This window comes from Pongo pygmaeus, chromosome 16, assembly GCF_028885625.2.
Source record: "Pongo pygmaeus isolate AG05252 chromosome 16, NHGRI_mPonPyg2-v2.0_pri, whole genome shotgun sequence".
In the NCBI taxonomy this organism is placed as follows: Eukaryota; Metazoa; Chordata; class Mammalia; order Primates; family Hominidae; genus Pongo; species Pongo pygmaeus.
The window spans coordinates 50,850,766-50,863,116 of record NC_072389.2 but is presented as its reverse complement, the minus strand read 5'-3'; the positions used below and the strand labels follow the sequence as shown (position 1 = coordinate 50,863,116).

Below are 12,351 nucleotides of genomic sequence, written 5' to 3'. Positions count from 1 at the left end.
AAGTCTAGACTCAACTACTAAATAGACATTTCATAGTAATTTTTTAAAAGATTAGCTGGGCATGGTAGTGTGTGCCTGTAGTCCCAGCTACTCAGGAGGCTAAGGCAGATCGGCTCAGAACTCTTGAGCCCAAGAGTTCAAGGAGCAGTGAGCTGTGATCTCACCACTGCACTCCAGCCTGGGCAACAGAGCAAGGCTGAAGGGAGAGGAGGGGAGGGGAGGGGAGGGAGGAAGGAGACAAAGAGAGGAAGGGAGGAAGGAAGGAATGGAGGGAGAGAGGAAGGAAGGAAGGAAGGAAGGAAGGGAGGGAGGGAAGCAGGGAGGGGGAAGGAGAAGGAAGAGAGAGAGGGGAGGGGAGCGGAGAAAGGAGAGGAGAGGGGAGGGGAGGGAAGAAAGGAGAGGACAGGGGAGGGGAGGGGAAAGGAGGAGAGGGGAGGAGAGGGGAGAGGAGGGGAGGGGAGGGGAGAGGAGGGGAGGGGAGAGGAAAACAAGCACCAACATAGGTTCACAGATGATAAGCCTGCTGCTTTCAATCAGCAATCAAGAACTGCTGGCATATAGTAGATACTCAAATATATCCTTTTCCTTTTTATGTATTCTTTTAAAAATAACAGCAACATTTATTGAGCATTTGCTCTGTGCAAGGTGCTGTTCTAAGTGCTTCATATGGTTTCATTCATTTAACACTCACAACAACTTCATAAGGTATCTAGGTACTATTATTACTATTATTTTACAAATGAAGAAACAGACACAATCTGCTCACAAATATTTACTGAGCACCTTCTATGCGCCAGATATTGTGCTAGGTCCTGGGCATAAAACAATGGACAAGAAAGATACACTTCCTGCCCTTCAGGAACTCCATCTAGTGAGTGAGATAGGCTTTACCAGATAATGACACAAATAATTACTAAATCACAGAATGCTGTGATAGCACATCAAGGGGTAACCTGACCTAGTCTGGGAAATCAAGGCTTGCCTGAAGGAGTCATATCGAAGCTAAAGATGAGTAGCAGTTAGCTAGGGATAGAGGTGGAAGCAGCATGTGCACCTGGGGTAAGAAAAAGGCTGAGGCATTTGAGGAAATAGGAGGCCAGTACGGCAGGAGCAGGAACAAGGGGAGAATAGAACCAGGTTAAGCCTGGAGAAGGAGCAAGGACCAGTCTATACAGGGCCTTGAGATGTGTTTCAGACAAACACACCCCTGGATCAGGGAAGAATCAGAGACACACTGAGTCTGGGTTTCAACAGTGCCTTCGGCTCAGTCTTTCACCAATAAAGCGGGAAAGTGTAAACTAAGAATGGAATGGGCTGGGCACGGTGGCTCACACCTGTAATCCCAACACTTTGGGAGGCCGAGGTGGGCAGATCATCTGAGGTCAGGAGTTCGAGACCAGCCTGGCCAACATGGCAAAACCCTGTCTCTACTAAAAACCCAAAAATTAGCTGGGCGTGGTGGCACACGCCTGTAATCCCAGCTATTCAGGAGGCTGAGGCAGGAGAATCACTTGAACCCGGGAGGCAGAGGTTGCAGTGAGCCAAGATCGCACCACTGCACTCCAGCCTAGGCAACAGAGTGAGACTCTGTCTCAAAAAAAAAAAAAAAAGAATGGAATGATTTGGTCAATTGAATAATATTTGCTAAAGAATGTTGACTAATTTTGTGCAATCTAAAAAAGCTCTCTAGTGACATGTTACAGAATTAAAACCTTGAACTTATATGAAACCACCTGTGAATAATAGATAGGAAAAATTGCTAATGGAGTGACAGAGTCATAAATCCAAAAGACCCAGATAGGTTGGGAGGATGAATTAAAACCAGCAGGATGATTTCTCACATGAGATGTCACGTGTATTTCTGATATCTGGCTATGAAGTCGTTTTGCTTCATAAAATCTTGGAAGAAAGTCCCACTACATTGCACCAACTTCTCTGCCCTAAAACAAGACCCTACAGCTTTCCTAAGTGTCTAGCCTTAGGAGTAATAGGTAGGACTCAGCAGTGAGAACACCTACTAGTGCCTGTCATTCCCAAGAGATGAGTAAAGTATACGGTCCTTGAGATGAGCATGAACCCAACCACAGAAGGCTCTAAACCACAGAAGGCTCTAAAGCTCTTCCTGTAGCTTGAAGGGGTCCAAACAATGAGGCAGGCCCTGCTGTACAAAAGAGATGCTGTGTGTGATACGAGAGAGGTCTCCTGGCCCTGTGTTCAGGAGACTGGCAAGGTAAAAGAGCCACCAAGCTCAACCTTGTGAATTGAGAACAATCTTGAGTGTAATTCAGTCTGGTCTTCTGGAGACATTGAGAAAAATAAGAAAGTTCTGAACTATTAACAGGGCAAAAGCCATATATAAAAATTTTAATTAAAATAAATATATATGCATATAGGTATTTGCTTACATATATTCATTCCTGCCTTTAGGTAAAATCAATAACAACTACACTTTTTCAGGATGGGGGAAGCCTGACTTGATCGTGGGTCATGTGAAAAGGGCCCAGCGATTTGCACCGACCTCAAGCCCAGCATGAATCAGCACTGTGGTAACTCACGAAAAAGGCAAATGCTAACTTATGCAGCATGAGATCATGGGAGAGAATGGCCCCATGCTATTCTGGGCTGTTCTGTAAAGTTGCCTTCTTTCCAGGCACCTCTTTCATGGGGCACTAACAAGCCAGATGGTGTTTAAAGCAGAATAAAGAGGGGGCTGGGGGGACTGGAAACCACGAAATGTGAGGAAGAATTGAGGGACATGAGGATGGGGGGGGACATATCTACCTAGAGAAAATTTACATAAAACATAAGAGCCATCTTCAAATAGCTGAAGGGTTTCTCCACAGAAAAGAGAGAAGACATTCTTCTCTCATACACAACAGGACAAAACAAGCAATAAAAGTATTAAGAAAGGTATTAAGTGTATTAAAAACAATAACATCCTGGGTGTCCAAGAAAGAATACAAAAAAGATTACAGGAAGGTGGATTCTGGCTCAGTAAAGACAGAACGTTCATATAACCCACGTGTCTAAAAAAATGAAGAGTTAACTTATCAGAGAACTCCTTGGCCATGGACTATGCAAATACCAACCTATTTTAAATTCAGTCCCCCAACTCCATGTGCCCCAATACCAATTAGCTCCAAATCAGCTCTATTTTTTTCATGAATAACCATCATATTCTAACATACTATATAATTTACTTATCACGTCTATGTTGATTGTATGTTCTCCCTGACTAGAATATAATATCCAGTTCAGTAAGAATTTGTGTCTGTTTTTGTTCACTCATGTATCCTTAATGCCTAAAACTGCACCTGGCTTATAGTAGATGCTTAATAAATATTTGTAGAATGAATGAATGGAGGCCAGAAAGCCAAGGATCATAAATGCTATACAGCAGGTACTCTTTTTTTCTTTTTGTGTTTTTTTTTTTTTTCTTTTTTTGGAGACAGCTCTGTCACCCAAGACGGAGTGCAGTGGCGCAATCACAGCTCACCGCAGCCTGGATCTCCTGGACTCAAGTGATCCTCCCACCTTAGCCTCCCAAGTAGCTGGAACCACAGGCACACACCACCACACCTAGCTAATTTCTTAATTTTTTTTGTAAAGACAGGGTCTCACTATGTTGCCCAGACTGGCCTTGACCTCATGGGCTCAAGTGATCTTCCTACCTCAGCCTCCCAAGGTGTTGGGATTACAGGCGTGAACCACCATGCTCAGCCAAAGCAGGTACTCTTGATCAGGGTCCAGGGAAAAGCTACAGAAAATCTCTGAACTCCCCAAAAGCAAATGCAAAATCTGATACATAGGTGCATTTTTCTAGAGAGGGCTTTCCTCTGGTACCCAGAAAGATCCATGACCCAAAAAAAGCTTAACAGTGCCTCAGCAGGCCGGGCACAATGGCTCACCCCTATAATCCCAGCACTTTGGGAGACTGAGGCAGGTGGATCACTTGAGCTCAGGAGTTCGAGCCAGCCTGGCCAACATGGTAAAACCCCATCTCTACCAAAAAATACAAAAATTATCCAGGCATGGTGATGCGCACCTGTAGTCCCAGCTACTGGGGAGGCTGAGGTGGGAGAATCGCTTGAACCCAGGAGGTGGAGGTTGCAATGAGCCAAGATTGCGCCACTGCACTCCATCCTGGGCGACAAAGTGAGACTCTGTCTCAGAAAAAATAATGCCTCAGCAGATGAATCTCTGTTAGAGGAAGGGTTGGACTTCAAAACGTTTTAGGATCCTCACCCAACTCTGACTCTACAATTCCGTGAAAATGCCAGAGTCCCCAGTTGAAGGGAGAAGGGGCAGGGGATTAAGACCAATAACACCCTGGGAGTCCAAAAACCACAGAAGCCTGGAACAGGTCAGAGCACGGGGGCTCACTGCCTGCCCCTGTCCTGGGCTCAGCAGCAGGTGGGGGAAAGAAAGCTGCAGATGGCTTCTGAGCAGGCCTTCCACCATCCTGCTCTTATCACCTCAAACATGAGGCAGCCACTGCTGAAAAGCTTTGACCCCTGAGTGGTGAGAGTGGGAGACTTCTAAAAGGTGCTGAGCAGCTGTGAGCCTCAAGCTCCAGCAACAATTCTCCTTAGCGCTGGCATGAATCTCAGAGTCACAGGATTCCCCTACAGTTCTGGCAGAGCGCCCCCTAGGGTGGCTGGATGGATATTTTCCAGCATCCTATTGCTCTGGGAGGCTAGGCGTCAGGTCGAAAATCTGATTGCTTCAGAAAAAGAGGAGGAAGGTGCTTGCTATTTTAACATGTAGCAACACATAAACAAATAGTTTGATTGATAAACATTCAGGTGCAAGATACTATACTAAGCAATAGGGTGCACAGTGGGTGTTCAACAAATACTTATCTTAGTTGTTTATTAACTCAATATCACTCAGTCCTTCCATCTATCCTCCACTTACCACATACCCTGCCATCTTGTGCAGCATTCAACACACATACTTTCATGCACACACATGCATATATACCGCTCTTTCAACAAAAGGCTATCCAGTTTAAGATGGCTGCATATTAATACAAGCTGTCAGATTAACAAAAAATCCAAAGGCCCCAGTGGTTACCTTCTCGTCGTCGTCTGTGTGAATGCAGTTCTTGTCTGGGTTCAACTCAGTCACTCTAGCTTTGATCCATTCTACACCAGATGGAATTACACTTGCCGTGGGACGACCAGATGAGGACAATTGTTTGGCACCAGCACCCACCAGTGTCCAGATTGGCTGGTAGAAATGTCTCTGAGAAACAAAGTATTTGAAGATTTATTGCAATTTGACACTGATCAAAAGGGGTCATAGCTAACAGTATGAGCTAGATTCTCTCAATCACTCCCTCCTGACCTTTAGAGCATCATATGCAAAAGTCTCCACAAAGTTAGCTCCGTCTATTAGGAGTCTCCTATTATGGTAAGCTCTGAAGGACAGTCACTCCACACAAGAATTCTTCCAAGATCATCAGAAAAGCTATAAACTATCTTTAGTGACCACTGCATTATGGATTGCTAAAAGTTGATTTGGTGTTTAATATGTACAGGTTATATACACGTGCATATCTACACACATATTATGGATACTTCATGTGAACAAATATTTTAAAAATTAAGCCCAGCAGCCCAGATATGGTTCCTCAGGAGCATGTGGAGAGAGTGGTAAGTCTGAAAAGTTTACAGCCCTTTCCAGGGGTCCTCTAAACTTCATTAACTTCCAACTGTGTTTCCCAAGCCCAGTGAGGGCTGTGTTTCCTGATCAGCCCTTCTTCTACTTTCTCAGAGACTCAGAGATTTTACACCAAAGACAGTAAGTACCAGATCCTACTCCACAATGCAATGCATACCCAAACTTTCACTAACTTCTGGAGTTTTCTTGCTTCAGATGGTCCTTTTTTTTTTTTTTTTTAAGACAGAGTCTCGCCCAATCACCCAGGCTGGAGTGCAGTGGCGCGATCTCGGCTCACTGCAACCTCCACCTCCCAGGTTCAGGTGATTCTTCTGCCTCAGCCTCCTGAGTAGCTGGGACTACAGGCGTGTGCCACCACGCCTGGCTAATTTTTGCATTTTTAGTAGAGATGGAGTTTCACCATGTTGCCTAGGTTGGTCTTGAACTCCCGACCTCAGCTGATCTGCCTTCCTCAGCCTCTCAAAGTGCTGGGATTACAGCCCTGAGCCACTGTGCCCGGCAACAGTCCATTCTTGATCTAAGTTAGTTATGAAAGTTCTGGACGTAGGGGCAAAGGGCAGATTTGTTTAATGGCCTCTAAGAATTCCAATCCACTTAGAGTAGACTGGGGACCAAGAGCTCTCAATATTGCCAAAATGCCTCAAAGTGGCTGGCCAGCACTGCCAAAACCCACAGAGAGGTGAAGAGGACACCAGGAATGACTTTGCAATCTCCCTACAACCAATAATGTGATCCAAGAGGGAGGAAGACAGAGGTTTCCATTTATGAGAGCTCATCAATGGCCAGTCCATCTTGAACAGTAAGAGGAGCAAAAACACAACCTCAGATTTTATTTTTAGACTATGAACATCAGCTCCAGCTATCACTAAACCAGACTCAGCAGGGAAAGTACCAAGCCTGGGGCTCTGGCAGCTCCTTCCAGAAATTCCTGTCCTGCACTTCCTCACAGGGCAGGACAAACTTGATTCTGGCCACCTGAATTGTGCCCAGGTCCCAGAAGAGCCAGTCTCCTTACAAAGAGAAGTCCGACTGGGAGACCCACCCATGCATTAGCTAAAATACAACATATACCAGAAACAGTGGCCACCTGACACAGCTCTCAGACCACTGTCATTTAAAGTGAGGTTCCTGAATTGAAGAGATGCCACTTTAAAAAGGAAAATGATAGAGACTGCCCCCTAGTTTCCTCTCAAATCATAGCCCTGGTTAACATCATTCCCTACTGGGGACAAATCTTGAAAAGGAGTATGTCTTCCTTGTCCTGTCCTCCCCCTGAAACAGGCACCTGATCCATTTTGCTTTTTCCTCCCAAGGATACAGCTCCCAACCGGTACATGCCTAGTTCCATAGGAAACATTAGGCAAACCACCAAAAATCTTTAATATTTTGCTGAAGCTTTTGGACAATCTTAACATGTTTTTTGTGAGACAGTGCCTTACTCAGTCTTCCCTCCTAGTGTCAGCTACCTTTTCTCCTTTATAATCTGCCCTTGCATTTAAATTTCTAAGCCCACTGACAGCTTTCCAGAGGCCTTCCTGCTCCCCAACTCATCATCCCTTCTCCAGACAGGAACAGATAGGCAAGTGCAGTGGCCATTGATTTTCCTCTGGGCAAGAGGTTGGCACTGGGAGAGTGTCATGGGTTGAATTGTGTCTCTCTCGAAGAAGGATGTTGACGTTCTAACCCCAGTACCTGGGAATGTAACCTTATTTGGAAATAGGGTCTTTGCAAATGTAATCAAATTAAGACGAGGTCATTCTTGAATAGAGTGTGCCATAAATCCAATGATTGGTGGCTTTATAAGAGGGTCATGTGAAGACACAGGGACACAGAGACACACAGAGAACATTCTGTGAAGATGGAGGCAGAGAAAGGAGTGGCACAGCTGCAAGCCAGGGAGTGGCAAGGATTTCAGGGTAACCACCAGAAGCTGGGAGAGAGGCATGAGACAAAGCCGCCTGCCCATCCCTCTCACCCAGGCTGCAGAGGGAGTGTGGCCTTGCCCATAGCTTGGTTTTGGGCTTCTAGCCTCCAGAACTGTGAGGGAATAAATGTCTGTTGTTTTAAGCCACCCAATTTGTAGTAATTTGTTATGGCAGCTCTAAGAAACTAATACAGAGGAGAACACTAAAAGCCAAGAGATCTGTCCTCCCTCTCTCTTTCCCTCCACTTCCTCCCAGTCCTTATGGATAGGCTGCTTTCTGTGCCCAGGAGAAGCCCTAAACTGGACACATGAAGACCCATTGCTTGATAGTCATACCCAACCCCAGAACACACACACACACACACATACACACACACGTACACACACACCCAGGCCCTCAAAAAGGGAGGCTTACCTCACTGGGCTCAACAACGGCCACATTCTCTGCACCCACTTTCCTCTTCATGCGGGCGGCCATGGTGATTCCGCCACTGCCCCCACCCAGCACCAGCACCTCATAATGGTTCCTGGCCGCATGGCTGGCCCCGGTGTGCAGCTGAAGGGGGCCAACCTGCTGAGTGCCCAGCCTGAGCAGGCAGGCAAAGAGCTGGGCACGGGGCCCTGATACCACAGCCACCAGTGGCACCATCTTCAGGCAGGATCAGGCTGGAAGGGAAGAGACAGGGCTGTGAGTGCCAAGGTAGAAACCATCATGGGACTGAAGCGTTTTCTTTCCAGGAGGAAGGGAGGCCGGCATCTGGCCCGCTCCAGCTGGTCCCCATCATCTCTCAAGACCACTTTCCCCACCGGCTATGGTCCCAAGGTCTCCTGAGAGCACCCAATTGGTAGCTATCAATTGACTACACTTTCCATTTCTCCCCTTCTTCCTACATTCAGGCTATCGAGGACTTTGTTTGAACCAGGTTCCCCAACTCTTTGAGTCCTTCCTAATAACCTGTCTGTACCCATCCTTGTCCATCCGTAAGATCTAGGGCACCATCTGGTTGTATCCAGCTGTTGGCCCATTCTCCACGGAGGCACACTCCCCAGTGCTTTCTTTGGATTTTCAGTCCATTAAAACTGATATACGAGTCCACTATTAGAGACCTACAACATTCCTTGCAGTAAAAGGCACCTGAGACCTTGTTGAAACAGAAACTTTCTAGCAAGAAACCCACCTTCTGCAACTCAGAGTACCCACCAAGGCAATCAAGCCCTCAGCCCCCATCCAGAGGCCTCCTGGCTCTGCTTGCCCAGGGAAATATAATGTAATCAAATCACTGGCTACAGACACACAAGTGAAGGCCCTCCACACCTCTAGCAATTTTAACCAAATGATTTTAGAAAGCCATAAAAGGAGCCCTGCCTGGTATCATAAAGTTATATTTTATGGAAGGAATCTGCACATGCTGCTGACCAGTCTTTTATTACATCCAATTCAGTAAACAATTTCTCCTTAATAGTTCCTCCGAGAGACTCACTGTACCTTTAAGAAAACCTGTTTATACTCTGAGCAGTTAGTGCTTTGGCAGAGAGGAAATTAAGGCTTCTCAGAGACTGACCTTTGCTTCACCCCACACACAAAGCTAGCCTGACATCCAGGACCCCATCCACTTACAAACCTTGAGTGGCCCCGGCTCATGATATCTCCCTCCCTGGGTAAGACAGTGCCCCAAATCCTATCGTCAAGTCCAGTTCTTAGGGTTCAACACTGCTCCAAGAACCCTTTATTAAAATGCAAGTGTCCAGCAGGGGACTAACACTTCTAGCTGCTAAGGTTACTAACTTCTTAATGAAATGACTTAATTATATCATTTCCCCCCTCCCTGGAGAAGAGGAAGCCTGCACAAGGGGATTAGAGAAAGCTGAGAGGGCAAAGAGCTATAAAAAGAAAGAAAGGCCTTGGAGAGGGGGAAAAATAATAGGGAATGGGAAAGAGGAGCCGAGGGGCTGTTAAGATTAACTTTATTCCAGAGTTTTGGTGCCCCGACAACTTCTTCAATATTTCAGATCTCAGAAGCAACCTAGAGCTGTAGGAAGGGGATTTGGAGGCCCACGGTAAGTAGGACAGGCTCATACAGTGTTTCCAGGAGTCTAGAGTCAATACAACCCTTCTGGAAACTTATCCTTTGACCCTCCATTTCCATTTCTAGGAATCTAATCTATGGAAATAACCTCTAATACTGAAGAAGAAAAACCACTACAAAGATGTTTTTCACAAACGTATTCATAATCTGGTCACCTCTCTGCTAACTGGTTTGTGGATTAGGGCTAATTATGTCCTGGGGACCAAAAAAAAACAAAACTGCAGGCTCCACACGGGCCAGGGAAGGCTCAGGTCACCACTTTAATATGGGGGCAGAGAGCAATGCAAATATCAAAACACTGGGGAAAGGTTAACTAAAATATGGAATACAATATGATTTCTGTAGTCTTTTAAAATTATGTTCATAAAGAATATATAGACCAGGTGTGGTGGTTCACACCCATAATCCCAGCACTTTGGGAGGCCAAGGCAGGTGGATCACCTGAGGTCAGCAGTTCAAGACCACCCTGGCCAACATGGTGAAACTCTGTCTCTACTAAAAATACAACAATTTTTAGCCAGGCGTGGTGGTGTGTGCCTGTAATCCCAGCTACTAGGGAGGCTGAGCCATGAGAATTGCTTGAACCTCCTGGGCAGAGGTTGCAGTGAGCTGAAATCATGCCACTGCACTCCAACCTGGGTGGTGACAGAGGGAGACTGTCTGAAAAAAAAAAAAAAAAAAAGAATACATAAAATGTTTACATCATGATCAGGATACAAATTAGAAATGCAATATTCTCTCAACTATGTAAGAGAAAACGTATTAGAAAAAACAAAGCCAAAATTTTAACACTGGCAAGTGGTTTTCTCTGGGTTTTAGAATAATGAGTGATTTTGATTTCTTCTGCTTTTATGTATTTTATAAAAGTCTCTACTATACACATACATTAATATTGGCTGGACATGGTGGCTCACACCTGTAATCCCAGCACTTTAGAAGGCCGAGAGAGGAGGATCACCTGAGCCCAGGAGTTTGAGACTAGCATGGAAAACATGGGAAACCCCATCTATATTTAAAAAAAAAAAAAAAAAATTAGCCGGGCATGGTGGTGCACCCAGCTACTAGAGAGGCTGAAGTGGAAGGATCACTCAAGCCCGGGAGGTCAAGGCCGCAGTGATCTGTGATTTCACCACTGTACTCCAGCCTGGGGACAGAGGGAGACCTTGTCTTAAAATAAATAAATAAAATTAATATTAATAAAATCCTCCTTTAGATGATAATTAACATTTACTAAGTCCTTTACATAAGCATTTAACTTGTGAGTTGGCTACCACTATCATTCCCACTTACAGATGGTAAAACTAAGGCAGATAGCAGTTAAGTGACTCTCAAGGTTATACAGCTCATGGGTGGACTGTGATTTGTACCCAGGTATTTTGGTGTCAGAGCCTCTACTTTTAACCACTACACCATACTATCTCTACGATCTTTAGAACAATATGTCTCAACAGCAACAAAACAATGCTTGTGTGATAATATTAAATGGGAAAAAACTGGACCCTAAAGTCAGCAGAGAAGAAACAGAAAACTGTAAACTTCTGTTGACAAGGAGCATAAATCTGATATGATTTCTTAGTCTCCTCAGAAGATAGCCTGAAACATACAGCTTTTTTAAGAAATAAGAATTAACTACCGGCCAGACGTGGTGGCTCACGCCTGTAATCCCAGCACCCCGGGAGGCCAAGGTGGGTAGATCACTTGAGGTCAGGAATTTGAGACTAGCCTGGCCAACATATCAAAACCCCCTCTCTACTAAAAACACAAAAATTAGCCAGGCATGGTGGCACACGCTTGGGAGGCTGAGGCACAAGAATTGCTTGAACCCAGGATGCGGTGGTTGCAGTGAGCCGAGATCATGCCACTGCACTCCAGCCTGGGCAACAGAGTGAGAGTCTGTTTTTAAAAAAAAGAAAGAAGGAGAAGGAGGAGAAAGAGAAGAAGAAGAAAAATTAACTACCAATGATACAGGAGAATGCAGCCACTTCATCTCTACATTCTTACAAGATGAAATACACTTAAAAATCAAGGCCAGGTATGGTGGCGCATGCCTATAATCCTAGCACTTTGGGAGGCCCAGGTGGGAGGACTGCTTGAGGCCAGGAGTTTGAGACCAGCCATAGCCAAGATGCCAAAACCCCATCTCTACCAAAATTACAAAAAAAGAAATTAGACGAGTGTGGTGGCACGTGCCTGTAGTCCCAGCTACCCTGGAGGCTGAGGTAGTGACAGGTGACAGCATGCTGGCAGCCCTCGCAGCCCTCGCTCGCTCTCAGCGCCTCCTCAGCCTCAGCGTCCGCTCCGGCCATGCTCAAGGAGCCCTTCAGGCCGCCACTGCGCTGTGGGCACCCCTCTCTGGGCTGGCCGAGGCCGGAGCCAGCTCTCTCTGCTTGCGGGGAGGTGTAGAGGGAGAGGCGCCGAAGGGAACCGGGGCTGCCAGCGACACTTGCCGGCCAGCACGAGTTCCAGGTGGGCATGGGCTCAGCAGGCCCTGCACTCAGAGTGGCAGGCTGGCGCCGCAGGCGGGGGTAGTGAGAGGCTTAGCACGGGCCAGCAGCTGCGGAGCGTGCGCCAAGTCCCCCAGCAGTGCCGGCCTGCCGGCAGGGCGCTTGAATTCTCGCCAGGCCTCAGCGGCCTCCTTGCAGGGCAGGGCTTGGG

At 46.3% G+C, this 12,351-nt stretch overlaps 1 protein-coding gene across 5 annotated transcripts in view; it reads right to left on the bottom strand.

The window, feature by feature from the left end:
- SQOR (sulfide quinone oxidoreductase) overlaps positions 1 to 12,351 on the bottom strand; it is a 55,329-nt gene that overhangs the window by 24,694 nt on the left and 18,284 nt on the right. For all 5 annotated transcript variants that reach the window (XM_063652209.1, XM_063652210.1, XM_054450672.2 and 2 more), the window contains exons 2-3: positions 8,025 to 8,275; positions 5,077 to 5,247 (exon numbers count right to left, since the gene is read on the bottom strand). In XM_063652209.1, the coding sequence (XP_063508279.1) occupies positions 5,077 to 5,247; positions 8,025 to 8,258 (405 nt within the window). In that variant the 5' untranslated portion in view covers positions 8,259 to 8,275. The remainder of the gene's footprint in view (positions 1 to 5,076; positions 5,248 to 8,024; positions 8,276 to 12,351) is intronic.